Below are 25,413 nucleotides of genomic sequence, written 5' to 3'. Positions count from 1 at the left end.
TCTATTTTTTGCAACCATTATTTTGTTTCTAATTAAATTATATGGAAAATATGGCATTGTGAAGTCAAGAAACCATTATAACCAATTAAATAATAATAATAAAAAAACTATAAATTATATAAGAAAGCTAATTTAGCTTGAAATGCTCATTAAATTTGAGAAATTCTTTGACTACATACAAGTGAAGGTTGCCAGTCATAATTTTGTGTGTAATCACATGCAGTGTGATCACTGCATGTGAACCTTTCTGATTTATTTCCAGTTATGTTCCTACATAGCTTAATTTCTATAAAAATTTCAAACAGTGTGTGAGAGAGCGTAAGTAGAAGTCACTTATGGACTAGATCCTTTCAAGATTTCAAGTGAACAATCATAATTTTGCTGTTTCATATGAAGTTTCAACAGTATCCCACAAAGGACAAATGATATTATTTTATGTAATTGAGATAATTTATCAAATTGTTTCTACACAGTACTTAAGACGTAAGACGTTTTTATTAGGCCGTTCCATAGTCTTGGGTTTTCTTGATAGTTTTGTCTTGGGTTGAGCAATTTAGGTATTTCAACATGAAAGTTAATATCAAAGATAATATATACAGTGCAATTTTGATATATTGTGCCCAACATACCCTGGATATGTTAGTATACCCCCCCCCCCCACCACCACACCCCAAAAAAAAAAAAAAAAAAAAGTGTTCAAAGCACCAGCAATTTCACAATTCAAACTGGTAAAAATAAACATCTACATCATACTATTTCCAGGGGGGGGGAAACAAGCTAATATATTCACTTTAATATCTTCAGCATTCAGTTAGAGAAGTAATTTTTATAAACAACAGTATTTCTCATACTGTAGATTCCTAATTTCTCTTCTACCTTCTCTCCATTTGAAGTGCCATAAAAAAAAATATATTAGTGAAATGCTAATAACAGATATTTCACTTTGGAAGTGGAAACAATGATACTGTTCATACTTTGCATTATACTGAATTATGGAGTAAATTTTTGTAAGTAACTGTATGCAATATTCTTTCATATTGTCATATTTAGGATAGCAAAAACTGCTCAAGGCTTTACATATACGGTGCAATATGGCCAAAGTTGCTTTTGCGCCAAAAAAAAACCCAACAACAACCAACCTTTACATATACAAAAAGTTACATAAATTAATTGATGCCTCACATTTTATTAATGTATTTGGGGGTGGAATGCAAACTTCTGTCAAAACAAACCACAGTGTTTGTGACTTGACGTAACTGTGTATAAATTCAATTGTTGTTAATAAATGAGTGCTATAAAAGGAAAAGCACATAAAATAAATGCTCTTCGATAGCGGAACATTGATTGAACAATGGACTATCTGAATTATGGCTGAGGTTTTGCTTAGTGCAAATCGTGCAGACTCTCCAGCACTATAAAAGCTGTATACATGGTTCACAGTTTCGCATGTTCCTTGCTTACATCAGAGTTATTTTATTGAGTTCAGCATTTCCACTAGAAGAAAAGGTAAACATTTTTGATGATTATGCTTGCCGAATTAATTCTTATAGTTTGTTAGGCTGATATGGGATGGTGTTGGTAGCTCATCATCATTATCCTCGTCCTTCTCGTGATATCTGAGAGCACTATAAAAGCTGTATACTTAGTTCACAGTTTTTCATATGTTCTGTGCTTATGTTAAAGTTATCTAGTTTAGTATTTTCCACAAGAAGAAAAGATTATGCTTGCAGAATTTTAGTTCTTTAGTTTGTGAAAAACAAAGCATCATTGTTAATGTGCTTGAGTACTGATAAAATTTAGTATAAAAAGTGTTTTCCTATAAAATTTTACCTTAAAGGGTGATATGGATCCACAGCCTGGGACATCAGGACTGAAAAGGAACAGGGTTAGACAGTATGTTGAAGCTGATATTGAATCAGCTCCTTATATGTCATCTGATACTGAAATAGAATTATATTCAAATGATGCAGATTCTGAAAATCCCATTTAAATTCATGTGTTGATGTTAGAATACTACAAACAGCGGATACTGGTGTTATGTGGAGTGATGATTCTTCACGGATGAAACCCTTTCATTTACTAAAAAGCAGTGCCTACTTGTTTCTGCTCTGTATTTCTTCCTAGATAGCCCGAAAAATGCAAAGATCTGGGGAAGATGTGGGTTATTATGGAATTTTAGGAATCTTGGTTATGTGAGAAGAGACACTGATGTTCCGTTCTTTTAATAAGTGATCCTTAAAAGCAAGTGTTTCACAGTGCTTATTCAAATGCCAACTGCACTGATTGTCAGGGTACATCTGGTGGCAAAGTCTTGGGTTATTACTGAATCCATTGCTCTCAATGATGAAATGTTAGGCTGTTGTAATTTTTTCTGCATGGCTCCCACCTGTCATGTGGTGGGTGCATTCATCTGTTCTTTTCTCTCTTAACCACTTAGCATATGAATTAACAGTTTGTCGTCCTCTCCCCCCCACAGTTCACAGTGAATGTTTTGCTGTTGCTCATGGTTCCCCCTGGCTAACAGCATGTGTTGAAACACCTTCATAATCTTGGGACAAGAATGAACCTCCCTTAATCCAATACCCTTACCTCATAATCCAATTTAAAACTCCAGAGTATACAGAAAACATTAGAATCTTCCAGCAGACAAAAGCTTCTCCCAGCATAGCTTTACAGTAGCTAGGGTTGCATATTCCATACATCCCACATTCTGACTCTAGATACTGTCATTATTCCAGTATGGAATACTGATGTAAAAAAAGAGGAGAGATGGAATGATATGGGGGGTCTCTCACACAGAGGGACCCCTGTGCCCAGACAGGGGAAACACCATAACATGAACACGGTGTTGAAATTTCTGGCTGTACATTCCAGTTTGCAAGTACCCTGAGTTTAACTATAAACACTGGAATTGTGTGCCCATAAGGGATCTGTGTAAACCCTGTTATGGTAAAACTGGTTGACACTGGGTCCCAAAACCTAACATGAAATGTATAAATATGTAAGTATCCACCTAGACAAATAGGGTTACACCACTACACAAATAGGTTACATATTCTGACACCTCACATCTTGACTGTAGATACTGGCATCGAACAAGTACAGGATACAGACATAAAAACCTTTCTGAAGGATTGGACCTGGCTCCAGTGGGACCATGTGCCAAGATGTGAAAGTAAAGCCCCCTAACATGGAAGCTCCTGACTTTAAATTCTTGACTTCATATGTCCCGATTTTTGACTGCAGACACTGGCACTCTGTGTCCGTGTCGGATGTCTGTAAACATTTTATAGGGTAAAATCAGTTGATATCAGGTCCCATGCACCCTGGTGTGTGATGTACCTCAAGGTTGAGGAGTTTTCTGCTAATCTTTTTTCAAAGATTGGAACAATTCATTTTACAACAATGTACCAAATTGGTACTTTGTTGTACCAATTTGGTACGACATATAAAATGAATATGTAAGATAGCAATTTGCAATTTTAGCAAATCCTACATATTCATTTTAGGCAATATTTTAGTTAGATCCATGTGAAGTGCTGGAAATGTATTTCCAGTATTTCACAAATTCAGCAGTTTATAGATATTATTAAGCAGTTCCTACATGGGACTTCATTAGTGAGACCCCCAATTTTTGTTTATTTATTTACATTTATTTTCTGGATGTTTTTATTGATTATTAACTAACTTTGCTAACAATTCTATTTCTTTCAACGAATAAAATTTTTTATTCTGTAAATTCATCTTTTCTAGCTGCTATTGATCATGAAAAGAATGGAGAAAGAAAAACATTTTAATCAATTGAATATTGTAATGCAAATGCATTTGAAGAGTGCAAAAACAATTGACAAGGAAGTTATTGGAATTCATCCTAAAATGCTAAATTCTGTAGTTGTAGTCATTTTTTGGTTGCAGTTATCCTTCTCTATTCCAGCCAGCTGAAAGGAATAAAATTGTTAGCAAAGTCTTATTTAATATTTTAACTATCATATAAGTTTGTGCATTATGTTTACATGCAGCCAACTACTAAGTAGTTGCAAAATTGGCATCATTTAAGTATATCTCATATTCTGAATGCCTTCACAACGAATAAGTAACACTTCTCTAGTCAAGAAGACTACTGTTACTTATTCTTGGTGGATGCCACCACCCAGACAGCACCGTTTCAGAGCTTATTGGAATTTCATTTTTGGGTGGAAAGGTACCTGGTGTTGCAATGGTGACTACCCAGTAATTGAAAATTACATAACATTGTTATTTTCAATTACTGTACACCATCAGGCATCTCTCATATTGTGGAGTTATACTTCACAACTGGATTGTCATCATTGCAACACAAGGATACCTGCCCACCCAACGAAGAAGAGCCAATAAGCTCTGAAACGGTGCTGTCTGGGTGGTGGTATCTGCCGAGAATAAGTAACAGTATAGAGAAGTGTTACTTATTCGAGGTAGTGCATTACCATGGCAACTCGTTGTGAATGCATTCACAATATGAGATATACTTAAATGATGCCAATTTTGTAACTACTAAGTAGTTGGTTATGTGTAAACATGATGCTACAGCACAAACCTACACATAACGTCTTCGCAACCTTAGGCTACTGCCCTAAACAAATTTGTTAATTTTTAATATTAACTAAAAAAGTAAAAAATGGGGGTCCTGCTAAAGAATTACCATGTAGGAACTGTTTAATGATATCTGAACTGTTGAAGGTTGGCATTTAAAGGATTTCACATGGAACTAGCTTAAATATTGACTAAAATTAATATGTAAGTTATAATTGGTACATTGCTATAGAGTGAATTGTTTCAATCTATAAATAGCATCATCATAAAAACTGCTTTTGCTCTTTTTGACATTAAAATCAACACATGTTCCCAATCTAAAAAAAAAAAAAAAGTCATTGAGTTATGTATGTGCCACTGAGCACCTGGCGTCGTTTTACTTTGTTGAAATAGAGGTCCGTATTGCAGGGCCATTTTGAAGAGTGCTGTGGTGCTCATATCTTGTTTAAATTATCCCAGAAGTATTTAAAAAAAAAAAGGGCATTGTCAAATGGACAAAGCATCTCTGAAACGGCAGTTCTGAACTTTTCACGCACCACAGTTTCATGGGTGTATCAAGAATGGTGCAACGAACAGAAAACATTCTCTCAAAGACACTCCAGTGGAAGAATATCGCTTGCTGATGAGAGAGGTCAGAGGATGGCTAGAATTGTGCAAGCAAACAGATGGGCCACAATGTCGCACAATCATGTCAGAATACAACCTTGGTGTGCAGAACAAAATATCGCAATGGACCACTAGCCGCACTGTGTCGCAAATGGGCTACAACAGCCGACGGCCACATCGCGTACCTTTGTTACCAATGAAGAACGAGAGCACGCCTCCTGTGGGCACAGCAACACCAGAACCGGACTATCGAGGATTGGAAAACAGTCGCTTGGTCCGACGAATCGAAGTTCCTGTTGCATCATGTTGATGGAAGGCTCAGAATTTGGCAAAAACAACGCAAATCCATGGACCTGTCATGTCTGTGCAAGGTGGTGGGAGCAGTGTTATGGTGTGGAGAATGTTTTCTTGGCACATGTTGGGTCCATTGATACCCATAGATTCATGTCTGAATGCCACATCATACCTAAACATCGTTGCTGACCAAGTGCATCCGTTCATGTTGACAGTTTATCCTCAGTCAGATGGTTACTTCCAGCAGGATAGTGCACCGGTGCACAAAGCCTGAATCACTATGGAATGGTTCCAGGAACATGACAATGACTTTTCTTTGCTGCAGTGGCCCACTCAATCCCTGGATCTCAATCCTATTGAACATCTTTTGGGATGAGCTGAAAAGGGCTGTTCGCTGCAGGCCGACACCTCCGTCGAATCTCAAGGAAATGTGTGACACACTCATGTCTGCATGGTACTCCATTCCTGCACAATTTTCAGCATCTTGTACAATCCATGCCTAGATGCATTCAGGCTGTTTTGAAGGCTAAAGGAGGCTCAACATGCTACTAGGTAGGTGTACCTAATAAAGTGGCAGCACAGTGCATATTTAAAACATTGTATCCATTTTTGAAAGAGCAGCACAGGCATTAAGAATTTCTTGAGCAAGTATTGAAAAGTTTGCCACAACTGAACAACAGTCACTGACACCATGGAAAAGAAAAACATGGAAGTGTTACCAGAGTGGACAATTTCATGCTTGTTTGAGATTTTTGATATATATATATATATATATATATATATATATATATATATATATATATATATATATATAATGAATATGCTAATAATCATAATCAATTAAATCTCCCTGTCTTTAATCAATTGAATTGATTAAAGACAGGGAGATTTAATTGTTTGGTATCCACACATCATTACACCATGTCACAAAAGATCACATAGAATGTTTAGACATTTTTAACCTATTAAAATAATTTATTTTTAATTAAAATATTTACATTTTAAATACAGAGAATGGTAGTTCAAATTTTTTTATTTGTTAAAACTGCACCACACAGTGATACAGTTGCCCAATTGACTGTCAGAAAATCTGAAGATGAAATGGTCTTTTTTTTTAAATGAATTTCTCTACAATCCACAATAAAAATTTCCTTTCTAGAAAAACAAAACTGTCATAACTCCAAGAATCATGCTGATGCCTTTTTTTATCCTATAGGGAGAGGATGCAGCAAACTAGTTCAGGACCACATGTTGTGTTCATCTGATATAATAGTCATTGAGAAAATAGTTTTTGAGTAACAAGTTTTGCTTAACAAAATAACTTTCAGTTATGTATGAAACCTGCCACTTTATACTTGTAATTATGAATAATGTTGATAACATCATGTCAGATATTTTGAGGTTTTCATTTGTTTCCAATATTTATATGGTAAGTGTGCTCTAATTCTTTTTTTTTTTTTTTTTTTTAAAGGAAACAGAAAAACGGAAAAGAAATAAACGCCCACCATCTAAGTTGTTTGTCGTGGATGCCATTAGGTATGTTGTTTTACTTAAAAAAAAAAGAGAAGGGGGGGGTAAGGTGTTTAGAATTTGCTCATTTGAAGTCCTAAATGAGAAATCCCTTATTTAATAATAATAGTATAAACCAGAGCTATGATGCTCAATACATTCTACATTGATTTCAATATTTGTACAAGAATAAGAGAAGTAAAATAGTTTAAAATAAACAAAAATACCTTTCCCGGGTGAGGAAACTTTGCGAGAAATTAAATTATCTACACACAAACAATTGGCCTGTATTGAAGAGCTCCATAGATTTGCAACGTGAAGCACAGACCACAGAAATAAAAAACAGACACATTAACAAACTGAATACATTATCAGCGGTATTCGGACAGGTTCATACTAGCTCAAATACATTATTGCAAGCTTTGGAACAAGTGTATACAAGTTCTTTGACAACCTCCCCACCTTCATATAACATGCTGGCTCACAATCAGAATGCTTCAGCTAGTTCTCGAACACCCCCCAACGTGGAATGTTCCTACCTATCAACAAGTTACAAATCTCGTCGTATACACTATGGAATGTTCCTACCTATCAACAAGTTACAAATCTCATCGTATACACTATCGCAGGACCAGGTTTCACTTTTATCCAAAGGATTAAATGGTAATTTACCACCTCGCAAGCTACCTAAAAAACAGTTTCTACTAGATATTGAATTTGGACTTTGTAATGTCCCACAAAAAGATTTATTTATTCAACAAGTTAAACAAGTGGTGAATAATATAAAAGTATAAGGAACATGACTTCCTAAGTTGAATAGACATGGAAGTTCAACTTTACTCGAACTTTGGGAAAATAAAGACATTATTATTCAGAGAGCAGACAAAGGAGATAGTTGTAATACTCGACAAAACTGATTATATAAATAAGTTAGATTCAATTATATCAGATACCTCAACTTATATTGAAGTAAACCCGGCACTTTTTTACCAATTTGGTTAATCAGTACAATAAAACATTAACCACGTATTGAAAAAGTGACTACATTACTATGTCTCATTTAAAGGAATTTAAGACGAGAACATACAATATTCCTGCACTTTTTGGTCATGAAAAATTGCACAAGACCAGTTTTTCTATTCGGCCCATTGTTTCTTACAGAAATTCTGCATATTCTTCTTTAGTAACATATGTATATAGTATTATAAAACCCTTTAGACCTGCAATACAATTTGGGATAAAAAACTATGATACATTATTTAATAACCTTAAGGACTGTAGACTCGGCGATAATGATAATTTATTCTCACTGGATGTTATTTTGTTATATATGAACTTAAATGTTGAATACACATTAGATATTCTTTGGGATATGTTAAATAATAACTCTATACCAAATAATTTTATGAAGCTTCCTGTCAAAGATATTTTTCACTTGAGTAAACCCTTAGTTGAAGCCAACCAGACCACCTTTCGAGACAAAGTATACAAACAAATTTTTGGTTTGCCACAGATTAAGTCTAAGCGGCTTAATATCTGAGGTCTATCTCTCAATGATTGAGCGTGTACATTTGATGCCTTTCCTCCCCTGGCATCACATACAATGGGAGGTATTTAGACGATGTTCTTGTTGTTACTGATAGTAGCACTATCTCAGACATTTTACATTCATTTTATAATATTCATCCCAGACTCGATTTTACATTAGAAAGGGAAAATACAGATCATCATCATCATCAGCCATTTTCAATCCACTGCAGGATGAAGGCCTCTCCAGCAACTTTCCAGTTCCTTCTGTTTTGAGCACTGGCCATCCATTTACTACTCAAAAACTCATGAATTTCATCTATCCATCTCCGCCTTTGTCTTCCAGGTTTTCTTCTAGCCAGGTTTTTTTTTTTTTTTTTTTTTCAGGAAAAATACAGATACTAAATCATTAAATTTTCCGTTTACTCAGGACTCAAATAAAATCCAATTTAACATCTATCGTAAACCAACAAACACCAGTATGCTTCTGCATTATAACAGCTATCACCCATTCACCTATAAAAGGTCTATTATCTTTAATTAATTTCTCAGTGCCTATAAATATTCAACAACAGAATTTGCTTTAGACTCAGAAATATTATCCAGTAGATTCTTAAAGAGGGGTTACCCCCTTGCTACTGTAAACCAAATTAGGATACAAGTGAAGGATAGGATAAAAAAAACTACACCAACTAACAATAGTAGTATCAAAAAATACTTTTTCGTCTCATACTTTGAACTGTGGCACAAACAGCTTAACACATTCTTTAAAGATACTGAATTTAAAATTTTGGCCAGACTAATATGGAAATTACACACTATACTTAACGACCACTGAGTTCTTTCCACTTTTGCAACACAAATAAATGACCCGGTATACAACATTTCTTGCAGTGATTGTGATTTGTCTTGCCAAGGATCTACGCGGTTTCCTCTGAATTTTCAAGTTAAACAGCACTCATTCAGCAACATCAGAATTAGCCTTTCATGCCGTTAATGAAAAACACATTTTTATTCAACAAGGCCAAAATAGTGTCCAACGTAATTATACATGACTATTAATTGCAGAAACTGTCAAAATTAAATTACATGAGAATTCTATTAACGTTCGCCGGCCATATCTAATCTCCGATTCCTGGTCTTTTACCTGAATGTGTGAAGATTAATAATCTCTATTTAAGATTCATGCTCACATGTACTTGGTAATTTTCATTCCTGTGATCACGACATACGGTCAAAGTGTTTTCAGCTTCAGGAAGGAAGCTTCTGAATTAATTGATAAGAAAATAAGTATATTTATATTTCACTTCTATTAATCACAGCATAAGAAAAAAAAATAATTTAAGGGGGAAAAAAATCAAACATGAATGAAATGCAATGTAGATCACCAAACTTGATTTCTTTATCTTATCTGATAAGTAAATATAGTTATCTCTTTATAAGTTAACTAGTTGTACCCGGCATAACATACACCATCTTTCTGATTATGGCTTAAATAGTTTAATCTGGATCCTCAGTCTTCACCATTCTTGTTTAGTGGTGATATAATTCTTCAGCAGTCACCTGTAGGATATATGCATATGTCCATTTGCAGGTGGTTCCCTGTCTTCTCCAACAGCTATTGCAGCAACTTCCGTTTTGGACGTAAGTGCATTATATCGTCTCTTATCTAAGTCTGGGTCTTCTACAAATACCATGCCCACATTCATGGTTGGATTCTCCTGGATTATTTGATGCATTTGTTTATATGACTCAGCAAATGGGTTAACTTGTTGCAGCATCTCGTCCAGTTGTTGCCTTACTTCAGCCATACACCTTTGGTCTGGTTTGATTATTTTTCAAGCCATTTTGTTCTTGCTTCAGCAGAATTGAAAATATAAATTTGTCCATATCCTGGCTTATTTGTCTCAATTCAATATAGTGGTGAGACCAAATGGTAAATCTGGCCATGCATTCTAAAACAGTATGGACCATTTCCAGGCAATGATTTAATCTCTGCGCCCATTGATGCACATGCCATTGCTGAGTTGTACTCCCGTATATGTTCTCTGTGGTTATTTGCTTCATGTGTATTCCCTGTAAGCAGTTCTCATAATAGAGTAGGCATCTCAAACAGTGGGTCTGAGACACCTGTTTCGCTCACTGTCTGAGGGTCTCAGACAGTGAGTGAAACCTTGCCATCATGACAGCATTTAGTGCATTTATTCTATATGTTTAACTCATGAGCCCAATATCTTGCATTGCAATACTCACCATTGTAACACATATTTCCTATGTCGTGCTCTTCCACGTTTACATCCAGTACTTCTATTTGATTAGTCGTATAGCATTTTGCCTATCTTCTATTTCCAATCTTGCTTCTATTTCTTCATTATTTTCTGTCTGTCTTTGCAGTCGTTTCAGTCTCGCAGTCTGTTAGAATTTCTTCATTAGCATTTCTTCTACATTTTCTCAAAGTTCTTACACACTGTTCAGCCATTTTTACACTTCTTAAAACTTAGAATAGTTTATTAAAATTAAAATTGAGTTTATTAGAATTTAAGTATCCTTGGATCGGGTGTGTTTGTGAGATTCTTGGAGTAGGCAGAAATCTATATTTTCTTTATCTGTCTTCTTTTTAAGCTGGTTAGCCACTAGTTGCACTCACTTGGTGTTTAGCTGTACAAATCTGATTTTCTCAGAATAGCAGAGATTAGGGCATACTGCCATAGGCAGTCTCCTGTTTATAAACTCGCTTGTCCTTTAGATAGATTGGGCAATTTGAATGTGTGTGGTCCATTTTGTTGCCTTTGCAGTTGGCACAGACAGGCTTTTGGCATTCATCGTACAAGTGGCCACATTTGCACAATTGTCACAGGTGGATTGGGTAGAAGTATGCGTTGTGTGTCCTAATTTCAGACACTGAAAGCATGGTACTGCAGAGTACACCTGAAACCTGTGTCAATGAGTTTTCAAATGGCAGGCGAAAACTCAACAATCCAGTTGAACTTTTGCTTTGAATTTGGTGCTTTTTATCAAAACCATAAATCCAATAAACATGTTAGTTTATTGGATTTATGGTTTTGGGGGTATTTTGGTTTGTTAGGATGAAACTAGAATCTTAATCCTTGTATAAAGGTTTTTACCAGATTATTAGCTGGTGAGAAGGAGACATTTTGTCGTAATCCCACATCCCAAAGAATGGTGTCAACCAGGATTATTTGATAGTTTTGATCATGCCTGCCCAATCATATTACTGTTGATCCCACAAGCACCATGTTTTGCCATGAGTTACATCTTCCACTGCCTCTCTTCTATACATAGTGCACAGCATAGCTGCTCTGTGGGGGAATGGGACCTTACACAGTAACAGAGCGTGGGATAATTAGTGCCTAACAGTCCAGAATTCCAGAGAAATACAAAACAGAGGTCAGCAGAAGTGGGATTTTTGGTATTTTAGGATATTCTGGTTTGTTGGGATGAAACTAGAATCTTAATCCTTTTAGAAATGCTTCACCAGATTAGTAGCTGGTGAGAAGGCATTTTGTCATAATCCCACATCCCAAAGAATGGTGTCAACCAGGAGTTTTTGATGGTTTTGATCATGCCAGCCCAATCAAATTACTGTTGATCCCACATGCGTCATGTTGGGAGAATCAGACATTACCCAGTAATAGGGTTTGGGGTAACAAGTGCCTAAGAGGCCATAATTCCAGAGAAATATGGTCAGAAGAAGTTGGTTAGCAGATTGTTGTATTAGAAAGACAATTTTGCTTTTGAGAGAAGGGATGGGAGAAAAGAGAAGGACACAGTTATTAGAAAATAGAACAGCCTGGTAGTCTGCGGAAGAGTCGATTTCCCCAGGAAGCTGATTAGTTAATTCTCTGAGTTAGCTAGTTAGCAGAAATACTCTTACCTTGGCATTCCCTTTTGGGACAAGCACTTATGGGTGAAATAGTTGTGTAGCTTAATGTGTTGGGAGATTAACAATTTTTTTATAACAATAGCTATTTATGTAGCACTATGGTTAGAGTGTACCTTGGTGCAACATGGCCTTGGTATCCTTTGCACCATAAAAACTTAAAGCAAATCAAAGTGTGGTTAGAGGGAGTGGTTAGCATAGGCAATAGTTAACACGTTTACTGCAAAATATGAGTTAACTCGGACTGGTATGACTTGGCTTTCAGTGCAGCTACGAGTACATTTGTAGCAAATACGTGCAACTGATGGATAGTGGGCATCTGGGATAAGAATGAAAAATCAAGCACGTCATCAGAAAACAAAATTTATTCACAAAAAATATATATACAGGAAACCCTCGTATAACACTGCAGTTAGGGTCCAATAAAATGTCGTTTTGTGCGAAGTCCTGTTGTACAGGACTAAGAAAAATTTTAAAAGGGGGAGTTATGTTCCAAAAGCTAACAAAAATACACCATTCTAGATTTCGTGTATCTTCTACTCTTTTTTAAAAAATCAGTAATCTGGGTTTGTTTTCTTTTGCTTGATAAATCTTTGTGAATTTCATCATGCGTATGAAACAAGCATTTTTTGAAGCTCCCTTTTGAACTTGGGGCTTCTTTCATTCAAGAATCTGCATTCAAAAAATAAGATTCTAATTGCTCGGCCAACTTTATGCCTTCCCGTATGCTTTTTAGTGTAAAATTTGGAAGTTTAGAATTTTCATTTGCGCTATCATTCTCTGAATTGATTTGGTTTTACCTCCGATGCCATTTCCACGAAATCTGCTTCGCCAGCCACTTTTCTACTAGTATATCATATCTTATTAATCTAGTTATCTAGTTAATCATATCTTATTTTAATTTTTTTTAGGAGCATAGGCAACTAAGGTTATGTTACTCTATATATATTGTCTATAAATTGCGTGTATCCTGAGGTCGAATTTCTGTTTTGCCGGACAAAAAAACCCAAGATTCTGGGAGAAAAAATCATGCTACGCTTGCCTGACCCATCTAACTCAGCCACGTTGTGAAAAAGACCCATAAAAATTCCTCTCATCATCTACAGAATTCGAACTCAGGTCTCGCCCTCCTCCCCACACCGAACCCATCTGGTGTGGGGAGGAGGGCGATTCTATCAACTATTCTATCCATTAGGGCTTCAGTAGTCATATCATCAAACCTTCCCCTCCTATCGACGTAGCTAGCTCTACTATCGCACCAATTCCCTTTTATCTGGTTCAACTATATTTACTGAATGAACTGACTCTGACCATACATTTTTCCACACGCATTTAACATTCACGGTTTTACTTCTTTCAGCGATAAAGCTATGATTCTGATACAGTCCACAATTGAGAAATGCTTCCATGCCTTCATTACTTCAATAGATTCGGAATCAATTTTTTCCAAAATCCATTGTAACGATTTTCTGATGGAATGAGTTTTAAAGGTGGATATAATGCCTTGATCTAATGGCTGAATGAAAGAAGTATTAACCTAGTACAACTGTGGTGGTAGGAACAAAACTTCAATGTTTGGATGACTTAAATCTTTTGGATGGCCTCGTATGCTATCCAACAGTAATCAAAATTTGAAATCTAGATTTTTTTCCCAGAAGTTCAATAGCACAGAACGTAACGTGGGGATTTCCCAATAAAATAAAACGCAGGGATTTCTCAATATTTTTTTTTTGACTAGCAAGTCAACCGCAGGGATTCAAAAAGAGTGGAAATATTGAAAAATTACATCCAACATAATAGCAGGGTTTCCCCTTGCACAAAAGCTCAAAACTAACCTGTTCTTTATTTTATTTTTTATGAAAACCCCAGACACGAGAGGTACTAGAACCTATAGTATTTAGTACCGTGCTTGGGTTGGAGGTTGAGGAGACGAAAGAAGATATTTGTTGACATTAGACTTGAACTTCTGTAGACTGTAATTTTCAGGAAATAACGTATGAAGGAAGGTTGTTCCAGAAAATGGCAGTTGAATGAATAAATGAGGAAGATAAAAAGTTGGTTCTGCGAGTTTGAAGTTGGACAGTAAATGGATGTTGGCTGGTGGTGGCACTTGTTCGGACTGTTTTGAAAGAGAGAGTGGGAATTATAGAAGCCAATTCAGAAGAACAGTGCCTCTAGGAAGTATCTCTAGAAAAGGCATGAAACAAAAACAGAACATCTAAGAGACAGCAAGTGGAAAAAAAGCCCATGGAAGTATCTCTAGAAAAGGCATGAAACAGAAACAGTACATCTAAGAGACAGCGAGTGGAAAAAACTCCGTTAGAGAGGAGTCATCAATTAACCTAACTGCCCTCTTCTGAATGGAATCTAGCAGCCTGAGAGAGGTTTTTGGGGCACTGCCCCAGATGTGGGAACAATATTCCATGGTAGGGCACACTTGCAATTAGTACAGGATGAACAGTTGTTTGGAAGAAAAGTAACACCAAGAGCAAAAGAGAAAACCAAGTTTTTTAGATACAGAGGAAGCAATATTTCTGATTTGCTTGTGTAAAGAGAGAGAGAGATTAGAAGTCAGGATAATCCCTAAAAGAGATATGTCATTTTGCCTAGAAATCAGTGTCACCAAAGATAAGCATGGGAGCGGAAGAATCCTTTTTGTGAGATATAATATAAGACTGAGTTTTAGAAGGATTGATATCAACTAATTTGTCTTTGCTCCACTGGAGAATTACCTGGAGATTGGCGTTTAAGGAATTGGTAGCAGATATTCGATAAGTTGAAGCTGGTTGAACAGGGCAAGGTTTCTCAAAATGGAAAGTGGAAAGCAATGTACTATCATCGGCAAAACTATGGATATGATTTCCAGTCAATGGAAGAAGGTCATTATACAGGAGGAAAACAGTGGAGGAAAGAACTAAACCTTGGGGGACACTAGCATTAGTGGAGAAGTTAGAAGACAGAGAGAAAACTGGATAACCAAATGCAAAAAACAGTTGGCAAACCATAAGATGGAAGCTTCTTTAGAAGACCTTTATGCCAAACATGATCGAAAGCCTTTGAGATGTAAAGAGCAACTGCTTGTGTTTCACTGAACTTTTCCATTGAATTAGTCCATAAATGGGTAACATAAGCCAGAATATCACCAGTGGATCGAAACTAATGGAATCCATACTGGCAATCATTGGTCAGATGGAAGGTTTCTAGGTAGTTTAAGATTTGGTGGTTAATTGATTTCTCCATTACTTTAGAAAGAATAGAAGTAATTGCAATGGATCGATAATTGAATGGGAGGGATGTCACCCCTTTTAGGAACTGGCTGGATATGAGCAAATTTCCAAGCAGAATGAAAAACACCTTTGGAATAAGAAAGTGAAAAAAGGTGGCAAAGAACAGGAGTAAGTTCAGGAGCACAGGTTTTGAGAACAAGTGGAGAAATACCATCAGGACATGGAGCTTACTTAGCATCAAGATTCGTCAAAATCCTTCTGATATCCTTTTTACGGAAGACCACAGGAGGCATTGAATGGAGTGTGTTGGGAATGGTGGGAGGTGTTTCACCAAGATCCTTAATACATGAGTTGGAAGAAAAATGGGATGCTGGTAGGTCAGCTTTATCCTTGGCTGAAGTGACAACAGAACCATCTGGTTTTGACAGAGGTGGGAGCAGAGATTGGTAAAAGTTGCAGCCATAGCTTTGGTAAGAGACCAGAATGCCCAGCTACCATTAGGGCAAGAAGCAAGTTTTCTACTCTTAGCCTGTTCAAACTCTAGTTTGGACTGATTAATAAATGCTTTACAATTGTTGCGAGCTTTGGTGTAGGCAGAAAATATATCTGAAATATTGGAAGCAAGCCAATTACAATATGCAACATTCTTCTCTTGAACAGCCTTAGCATATTTATTGGAAAAACCAAGGTTTTGAAAAAGGACGAGATTTTAAAGTGGAGTGTGGAATGAAGGATTCCATTCCTGCAAGAATAATTTCACTGACTCGATCTGAGCAGATGTTGACATTAGAACTTTTGAAACAGTAGTCTGATCAAGGAAAGGAAGAAGAGAAATCTTGCAGGTCATCCCATTTTGCATTCTTGTAATGCCAAACAACATGAGGTTGGGAATAGCCATGAGATAAAGGCTCCATTGGAGAAGAGACAATCACCAAGTTGTGATCTAAGGTGCTTAAAGGACCACTCACTTTGACCGTGTACTTAGAAGGGTTGTTTGTGAGAAAAAGATCAAGCGTATTGGCTGTATGAATAGGATTGTCCGGTATTCTTTTAGGTAAATTAACAATCTGTGCAAGGTCATTAGTAATTGCAAAAGCCTCAGCATCTCGATCAGCTGGGTCAGTGTGACTATAAAACAGAAGACAGCTGGAGTTGTGACCATTAAAATCACCAAGGAAAATTACCTCGCTGTTAGGAAAGTTGGACTGGAGAAATTCATGTTGCAAAGAGAGGAAGTCAAAGAGCTCCCAGTGATTAGTGGAGTTGGGAGAACCATAGAGACAACAGATCAATTTGAACAAATGAGGTAGAGAGATTTTAAGCCAGAGAAGATCGAAAAGAGGAGATTCCAAATTACCAAGTCTCTGACATGGAATATCGGAATGGACTTATGCACAAGTACCACCTTTGAGGCAAAAGGAACAGCAAATAATTTGGGCAAATGTGATGAGCAGCAGTTGAATCAAGCAATAACTGAGATTCTGTCAGAAAAATTACATGGGGTTTGGCAGGCTGCAATTGAAAATGGACATTGTTGAGATTAGAATTGAGACCACATATATTTGTGAAATGAACTAAGAAGTGTTTGGGAGGTTTAAATCTTTTCTCAGATAAGCCTTCTCTATTAGTTTAACAATTCATGGTGTATTCAATATTAAGAAGAAGTGAGGGGGACATTCTGTATGAAGTAATGAAATTTTTGGATATGGCATACACATGGTAAGAATATACCCAGATCCTTGACATAACGTGGCCTCGACAATGTCCCCTGTATACACTCTACTCGGGCTCTCTCCATTCACTATCTGGCTAGGTAGATTATACAGTAACTATCCGGAAGCCTCCTAAAGAGTTACCAATAGGTTCGGTCTGGCGGCCAACCTGCGACCAACTAGCGGCCAACCTGCGAACATTGAGTTGTACCCTCGAAATGTAAGGAAGATTGGATCTCTCCGTGATGTCCATCATAACCTCAGAAGTCATCAGTAATACTGCATGACTTCTGAGATGGGGAAGGGTTGACTGGAACTTAGCTCTGGAGACTAAACATGGGTTCCACCACTTCAAGCCTCCAATAAGCAAAGTGATGGTATTACACCGGTTTGTGAAAATCATCTACCACCTAGAATTACGCGAGATTTGGTGAAATTCTCTAACCATGTTAGAGCGAAACAGTGTTATATAAGAACCGTGTTGTGTGAGGCTTTCTGCAATCAATTGTGTTACAGCGAGACCGTGTTGTAGAAGTACCATGTTATATGGGGGTTGCTTGTGTATATATATATATATTATTCACAAATACATAAAAAAAGGTGTATTATTAAAACTCACGAAAATGATATTGTTTATTTGTGATATTTCTTGAAACATTGTTTTTCAGAAAGAGCTGCTTCTGTTGGCACACTGGACAATAATAGCATGTTTCGCGGCATTTTTTATTTTTTAAACATACTCGACATGGCTTAATTGGGCATGTTTGTTTGGTTTTTTTTTTTTTTTTTTTTTTCATTTGGTGATATATCCTATAAATAATGAATTTCACATTCAGACCTAATCTTTGGAACGTTTAGAATTTTTTTTCCAATCAAAGATTTAATGAATGTTTCTGAATTTCAGATATTTTATGGTGGAACCCATAACTTGATGGAAAAGGATGTGTGCATTATGTATATATATTTCTCTAATATGTAATGCCATCTGATGGTTTTTCTTAGTGCTGAATAATACCAGAGCATTTGATCCGATCAGTCTATGTCGGACATTCCTCTGTTGTAATCTCGAATTATGTTTTGGTTTTATCGAAATTCTTCCATTCTGGTTGCATACCTCGACCATTTCAACAACGTGTTTGTTAGAAATAGTGTGTGAAGTTCTCTTCTTCTACTCCTCTACTTACTACAACAGGGCCATTTCTCTGCCATGCAACTTCCCCTTTCTTCAATTTTCACATCACCAAATCTTTTGGATTTTCTTTTCTGTTGGTGTGCAATGTTCTATATAGGTTTTTCAAGCAGACAACAATTTTATCAGAGCAACAGAATTATAAAAATTATCCATATGTAATACATATCCCTTATCTAAGTAGTCCTCAGGCAAGTATAGCACAACTTCAGCAGTATGACCTCTGCTTTATTCAGTTTCTTCTGATTTACTGGAGAGTTTTTATTTTCATAACAAGGCCATCGAACTCACACAGTTCGTAAAGTTTGATTCCGCATTTGTGCTTTATATTTTTTATGTACTGGCAGAAATTCAGTCTCCCATGCCACAACATTATCGACTTGTTAATACAGATGTTTTTATTCCGTGCGTAATTATTGTGCATGATATTATTGAAATAATTCAAAATTAGTCTTACTTTGTATAGCCTGTCAGCAGGTTGTAAATCTGCGAAGTGAAAATATGGTAATATCAACTGGAATCTATATCGACTCATAAATAATCACCAACACATAACATTGTAGAATGCACTTGTCCCCGTAATGCTGTATTGAAGGAAAAGAACAAGGAGCCATTTGTAACAAAAGTCCAAGAAGCACTTTCATTTCTGAGATGTCACTGTCCTTCCATCTTGACAACCTGGAAGATTTTCGCAATTGTCCACTCTTTTCAATTTCTTGCAAAGCCTATAAATTAGTTTGTTAGACTAATAATGTAAGAAATTCTTCTGAAAAATATAGCTCTACCAATTTTTGTACATTAAGTTCTGTTATGTCCATTTTCAAGCCAACATTCTCTTCAAAATTAAATTGTGGAGGATCTTGTGCTATTTAATTCCACAAATTATTGTCATTATTTGACGTACTTGCCTGTGGAGAATTAGGATTATCTACAGGCTGGGAGCTGACTTCACCTTCACTATCCTCACTTGAATCGTTAGAAGCTTCATAATTTTCACTGTTGGAACCAGAATTGTATGGCTCGTCAAAAATCTCTTCAAATTCTGAGTCACTCATATTAGCATACAGCTCAAGCTCTTTTTTGGTCTGTGGTCTCTTCTTATCCATGTTATAGGGGTTGCGTGTTTTTTTTTTTTTTTTTTTGTAAAAAAAAAAAGAAAGAAAAAAAGAAAAGAAACACGTAACAAAGTACGAAATACAACGTGGCTGACTCATATACAGCAAATACAAGGTACAATATGTCTGAGTTAATTGAGTTAACTCGTAGTTGGCTGCCACGAAGAATTTTCTATTACATATGCCAACTACGAGATAATTCACAAAGCTTTTTTTTTTACAACAATAAGCTTTTTTACGAGTTTTGGTGATGAATATATATTATAATTTGGGTTTTGAATAATTTAACATGCCTAACTCAAATTGGTGTGTGTCAGGGACCTGTTTACCCAAATAAGCCTTGGCAGTCAACGTGTTAAACAGCATGGGATAGGTTACCATGTCATTGAAATTACTTAGGCTGACTAAGAATAGAAAGTCACTCAGGCACTATACTCTACTGTATGTTGTTGCGAGTGATCCATTGTTAAGTCAGGTCCAGTATTACCTCTAGTTAGTGGTAGCAGTAGAGTGTGAAGTTTTTGAGGTGATTCTGAACAAGTTTCAATATTTAATTTTTTTTTTAAATTTTGCAAATCAGCTCTGTATGTTTTGTGGGGAAAGTGGGGCAACAGCCCAAATATAGAAGAACACTGTCTGGGGAGGACAAGATGGAGAGTAGAGTACTGGAAATGTCCAGCAATGGTCGAGGAGCAATATAGGATTTATCAGAGGAAAGACAATTAGCAGTTATTTAGAGTGATTTAAAATAGGTGGTAAGCAGCTCAGTAATGATTCAAGGAACAGTGGGAGGGATAGAGAAAAATTGGGAAATTTTGGTTTGTTTGGAACATTTGAGATTGTTTGGTGGGGAACAGCCTGGATGACAGTGATTCCATCAGAATAAGCAGGACCACTTATGTAGGCATTGTGGATTGGAGCAGCAGGCCAGTATTGTTTTCAGTGTTTTGCAACCAAAACACCAGTGTTGTGCCAATCTTCCTTTTGTTTTGAATCAGATATTTGAAACATATCAAATGATGCTTTTGTTTCAACAAATTTTTCTACCATTGTCTTGGTCAAGAAACCCTGAACTGCTTTAATTCTCGTGTCTTCTTAACACCTCCAATATCTAATTTCAAAATTACGGTCTACACTATTCATATCAATAATTCCCTTATGTATATATTTTAAACATTTCTATTATTTTGGACTATTTTTATTATTTTAGACTTTCTATTATTTGAAGCACCATGGAATTGCAAGAAAATAATAATAACATACCTCATTTGCAGAGTAATATAAATTTGACCACAGGGTCTTATGCTCCTAACCTGGACAGTTTTGGGAACCATAACTTCCACACTAATGCGTCCACAGCACATAACTATCAATGCTACAATTCCTACCTTTTGCAAGTCTACCAATGCCATATATCTAATCACATGCAGAATCTGTAACATAAAGTATGTTGAGCAAACCAGCAACAAATTACACTGTAGACTAAACCTACACAGATCAGCTATTAACAACTATAATAATAATAAGCACAAGTATAACATCGAACAGCAACTAGAATATAAACATTTTCAAATCCACATCGTTACCAATATGTACATATCTATACTAGCACATATTAATGATACCAATATCATAAATAGGCAGGAAGAATTATTTATAATCAAGTTAAGAACCTTATAAGAATAAATTCAACTATAAAATTACCTGAAATATAGCAGATAGTTGCATATATGATAAATTCAGTATGATTAAATTCTATAACAAACTCAAACCCCCTAGACACTCCAAAAAATCAAATAATACCAACAAATCAAAACTAGGTAATTTTGCTCTAATACTAAAAGAATGGGATAACAGTAACATAGAGATACAGTATATACATGATTTGCTCTTCAGTACAAACAGTGTACTCACAGCCTTACATAGATTCATATACATATTTACCTTCAAGTCCAGAAGATAAATGTGTGCATGAATGTGTACTTCAAGTCCAGAGAAGAGTGTCATTATGCGAAGACTTCATCCACACTTGTCAAGACAATCCTAATTTCATCGACTGCATTTCACTGGAGATGAGTGTTGGGTGTTTTGGTACAACCCAGAGACAGTGTTAGAGCATGCACTTAAAAATTATCACCAAGGCCCAAAATGTTTTGTTTACCGAAATCTAGGATCAATGTGATGCTGATCATGTTTGCTGACAAACAAGGTCTGATTTACAAGGAATTTATACCTGAAGATGAGAGAGTCAGTGCTGTGTTCTACATACAGGTGCTTCAAAGACTATTGAAGCATATTTCCAGGTGAGGTTGCAATTTTGAGAGAAAGGCAGCAGGTTTTTATTGCATGACAATGTCCCCCACCGATTCTGCAATTATTGTGAAGACATTTCTAACAAAACATGCCATTGTGCAGATCAACCTCCACCCTACTCTCCTCCTCATCTAGCAACAGCAGACTTCTTCCTCTTTCCCTAGGTGAACACTGCCTTCAAACGAAGAGGTTTCAGGACATTGAGGTCACAAAAAACATGTAGCTGACAAACATCTCTTTGGAAACCTTTGGTGACTCATTTTCAGAAAGGTTTAATAAGTGCATTCAGTCAAGTGGTGATATACTTTGAATATAAATAATTACTTTTGAGCCTTTTATGTTCACTTATGTTCTTTTTATTGCTCCAGTCTCTGAACTTTATTGCCACATCTCATTGTCTAAAAAGGCGTAGTTTGTAATAATGTAGTTTATACTGCTGTAATCAAATAAGTGGGATTAGTATAACATCTCCTGGTTTTGGGAATGAAGTCATGCCTCAGACTACAGCAGCTAAGCAAAGGGCTCTGGGTAGGATGAATGCTTTGGTTTGGAGGAGAAATTCCAAGGGAGATTTTTTCTATGAATCAGGATTATGTGATGTGTATATTATTTTTGTGCCCTCTTTGCGAAGCTGCCTTTAGTAGGACATGACATGATACTGCCAGAGGGAATGCCTTTGTATGTGTTTTTTGCAAAGAGCATAAGAAGATTAAGCACAAATTTGGTATTCTGATGGGATTATATGAGGGTTTGAAGAATAGAGTTCATGGCCTCTTGAAGGATTAAAAGAGTAGGATCCATCAAGCACTCAACCACCCACCACAACACTTGAGCCTGTGCCCCAGCATCATGCAACACCATAACATCCCCTGTAGCAGATAACCTTGGTCCCACAGAAGTAGCTATAGTTGGTGGCTCGTGCGTCAGAGTAACAAGAAACATATTGTGCATAAAGGAAAAACCCCGGTCATATCCACACATTTTGGATATGACCGGGGTTTGTCTGCTATAGAGGTTAAAGTAGATGACATTGTATAGCATTTATTATCTTTTAATGCCATAAATGGTGATATTTGCACCCTTTGTATTAATGGTATTAAGAGTAGGAGATATGAGGATTTAAATAACAAGTATACAAAGCCATGTTGATAAAAAAAATTATGAATTAGAATCGAAATTGAAAGTGTCTTCAATTCTGCCTCGACACGAGAGGAGGGAATGCATGTTGAGAGCCTTTTCAAGCAGTTGGGCCATGGACGACAAAGCTCATGGGGTAGAATTTTTTTTTTTTTTTTTTTAGGGATGGAATACATCATTTAGGACTTTCCTACAGGGATGGAATACATCTAAATAGAAGGGATGCAATAATATTTGCTGATGCTCTTGAGAGAGCGTTAGATTGGTTGGTAAATGGATAGCCTGGAGAGGAAACACATGGACTAATAGATTAACAGTATCTACGGGCAGAAGTGAAACTGATTCTTGCCCTACTTGTATTGGAACATGCAGCAGCCTGGAAAGCAAGATGTCAGGGATTTCAAGACCTGATAGGGCTCTCAAGGAACAAACAAATACATGTCTGTGTGAGAGTCACCAGAGTTAAAAGTTTTGCGTGTATACTTGCATGTACACATCCTAAGAACATAGTCAATACATTTGATGAATTTGAAGTACTGGTCAAGTCATCAAATGCAAACACTGTGGGCTTGTTAGAGACATGGTGTCACTCACTGATATAAGCGTTTCATAATTGAAATATGGGGAGTAAAATGTGTATAAAAAGGGTAGACAGGAGAGAGTTGGAGTTTATACTGTTAGTTTAGAAGCACATAAATCAAGGGCAAGCATTCTGTGGACATGGATGGCCAGTGCAATGTTCAATCAGTTTCATGTGACATAAGCACCGGGGGAAAAAATGTGTTATAGGCCTAATGATTGTGACAAGCATAACGAACAACTTTACAGACATATAGAGTGGGCCAGTGAATCAGAATGTGTTAGAATGGGGAACTTTAACTTTTCTGATATTGACTGAACCCTGTAGATTGGTCAGTCACACATTTATTGGATTATTCTTTTCTATACCATATTAAAGAGGCAACAAGAATAAAGCAATATTCTTAAGCTGATTATCAGCAGCAGTGACCTTTCATGCTTTAAGAATTTGCAGATAAGATGCAACTGCTGTCAAGGGCAAAGGGAAGGAATTTACCATCATAAGTGTGACTACAATGGTAATGGTCTCAGACAGTTTTTAAATTCTGTGCAGTGGAACCAAATGCTGTTTAAGTTTAAACCTAAAAGGATATCAGAGGACTTGATGAGACTTGTAACAGAGAAGAAAAATGCAAGGGATGCATATAAATTATCAGGTGATACAGATCTGTATAGCAAATAAAAACTGGTCTGCAGTCAAGTCTTAAAGGAGGTTAGGCAAGCTAAGGCAGATTATGAGAATTCTGTCAAAGAAAAGTAGCAAAGGCTTTTTTCTGTATACAAATACTAGAACAAACGGATGGAATGAATCACATTGTTCCACTGGATATGAATGGTTTAACTTTTGATGATGCTGCTCAGGTTCCTGACAAACTAAATAGGTATTTGCATCCAAGGAATTTTTTTTTATGAATGTGGATACCAAAACTGTATCAAATTCTGAGATAGAACTGAAATTTTTTTAGTTAATTGAGAGGCACCTGAGAAAAAAATGGTTGAAATTAAATGTTAAAAAGAGACCTGAGAGGATGGCATCTATCCCATTCTATTAGAGGAGGTAGCAAAAATGGTACAGAAACCTCTAGCTTTATGATTATCCTTGGGTTCATGTGAGCATCCTTGGGTTCATGGGAGGGTTTCTGTGGACTGGAAATAGTAGTAGTAGTGGCGGGTGGTGCAAGAAAGCAAGTGTATAAGCTTATGCAGCATCAGCCAAAAAAAATCACAAAACAATCCCATCTAAATGTTTCTCCAGTTCCTCCTTAAATTTATTTAACCTATCAACTTCCACAATGACAGATGGAAGTTTGTTCCTGCAATTAACCACTCACTGGCTAAAGGCAAATTTCTGCACATCTATTCTACATCTGTCTTTTTTTAATTTGAATTTATGCCCCCTTAGGTTCATAATCTGAACAAGTGGAAGAATCCCATTAGAATTCAGCGTGCTCAACCCATATACACCTCAATCAGATCACCTTGCAGGTGCCTAGTCTCCAGCTGCTGCAATTTGCAGAACTTAAGCCTCTCCTGGTAAGAGGATCACTTCATTCCCCTTACCAATCTTGTTGCCCTTCTCTGTACACACTCAAGCAAATCTACATACTTCTTAAAATGAGGCCTCCAGAATTGCATGCAGTACTCAAGACTTGGGCTGACCATTGCCTTATACAAAGGGACAATCACCTCCTTTTCCCTGCTAGCAAAATTCCTGTGTATCATTGACAACACCCCA

The 25,413-nt window shown here is 36.5% G+C and overlaps 1 protein-coding gene across 2 annotated transcripts in view; it reads left to right on the top strand.

Annotated features, from left to right (window-relative positions):
* The window catches only part of Spt5 (Transcription elongation factor subunit Spt5), a 457,857-nt gene that overhangs the window by 165,195 nt on the left and 267,249 nt on the right, over positions 1–25,413 (top strand). For both annotated transcript variants that reach the window (XM_090382503.1, XM_090382504.1), the window contains exon 10: positions 6,941–7,005. In XM_090382503.1, coding sequence (XP_090238629.1) covers positions 6,941–7,005 — 65 coding nt within the window. The remainder of the gene's footprint in view (positions 1–6,940; positions 7,006–25,413) is intronic.

This window comes from Mastigoproctus giganteus, chromosome 10 (genome assembly GCF_048544385.1).
Source record: "Mastigoproctus giganteus isolate SK-2022 chromosome 10, ASM4854438v1, whole genome shotgun sequence".
NCBI classification, from domain to species: Eukaryota; Metazoa; Arthropoda; class Arachnida; order Uropygi; family Thelyphonidae; genus Mastigoproctus; species Mastigoproctus giganteus.
The sequence above is the reverse complement of the archived record's forward strand: the minus strand, read 5'-3'. Positions and strand labels throughout refer to the sequence as shown.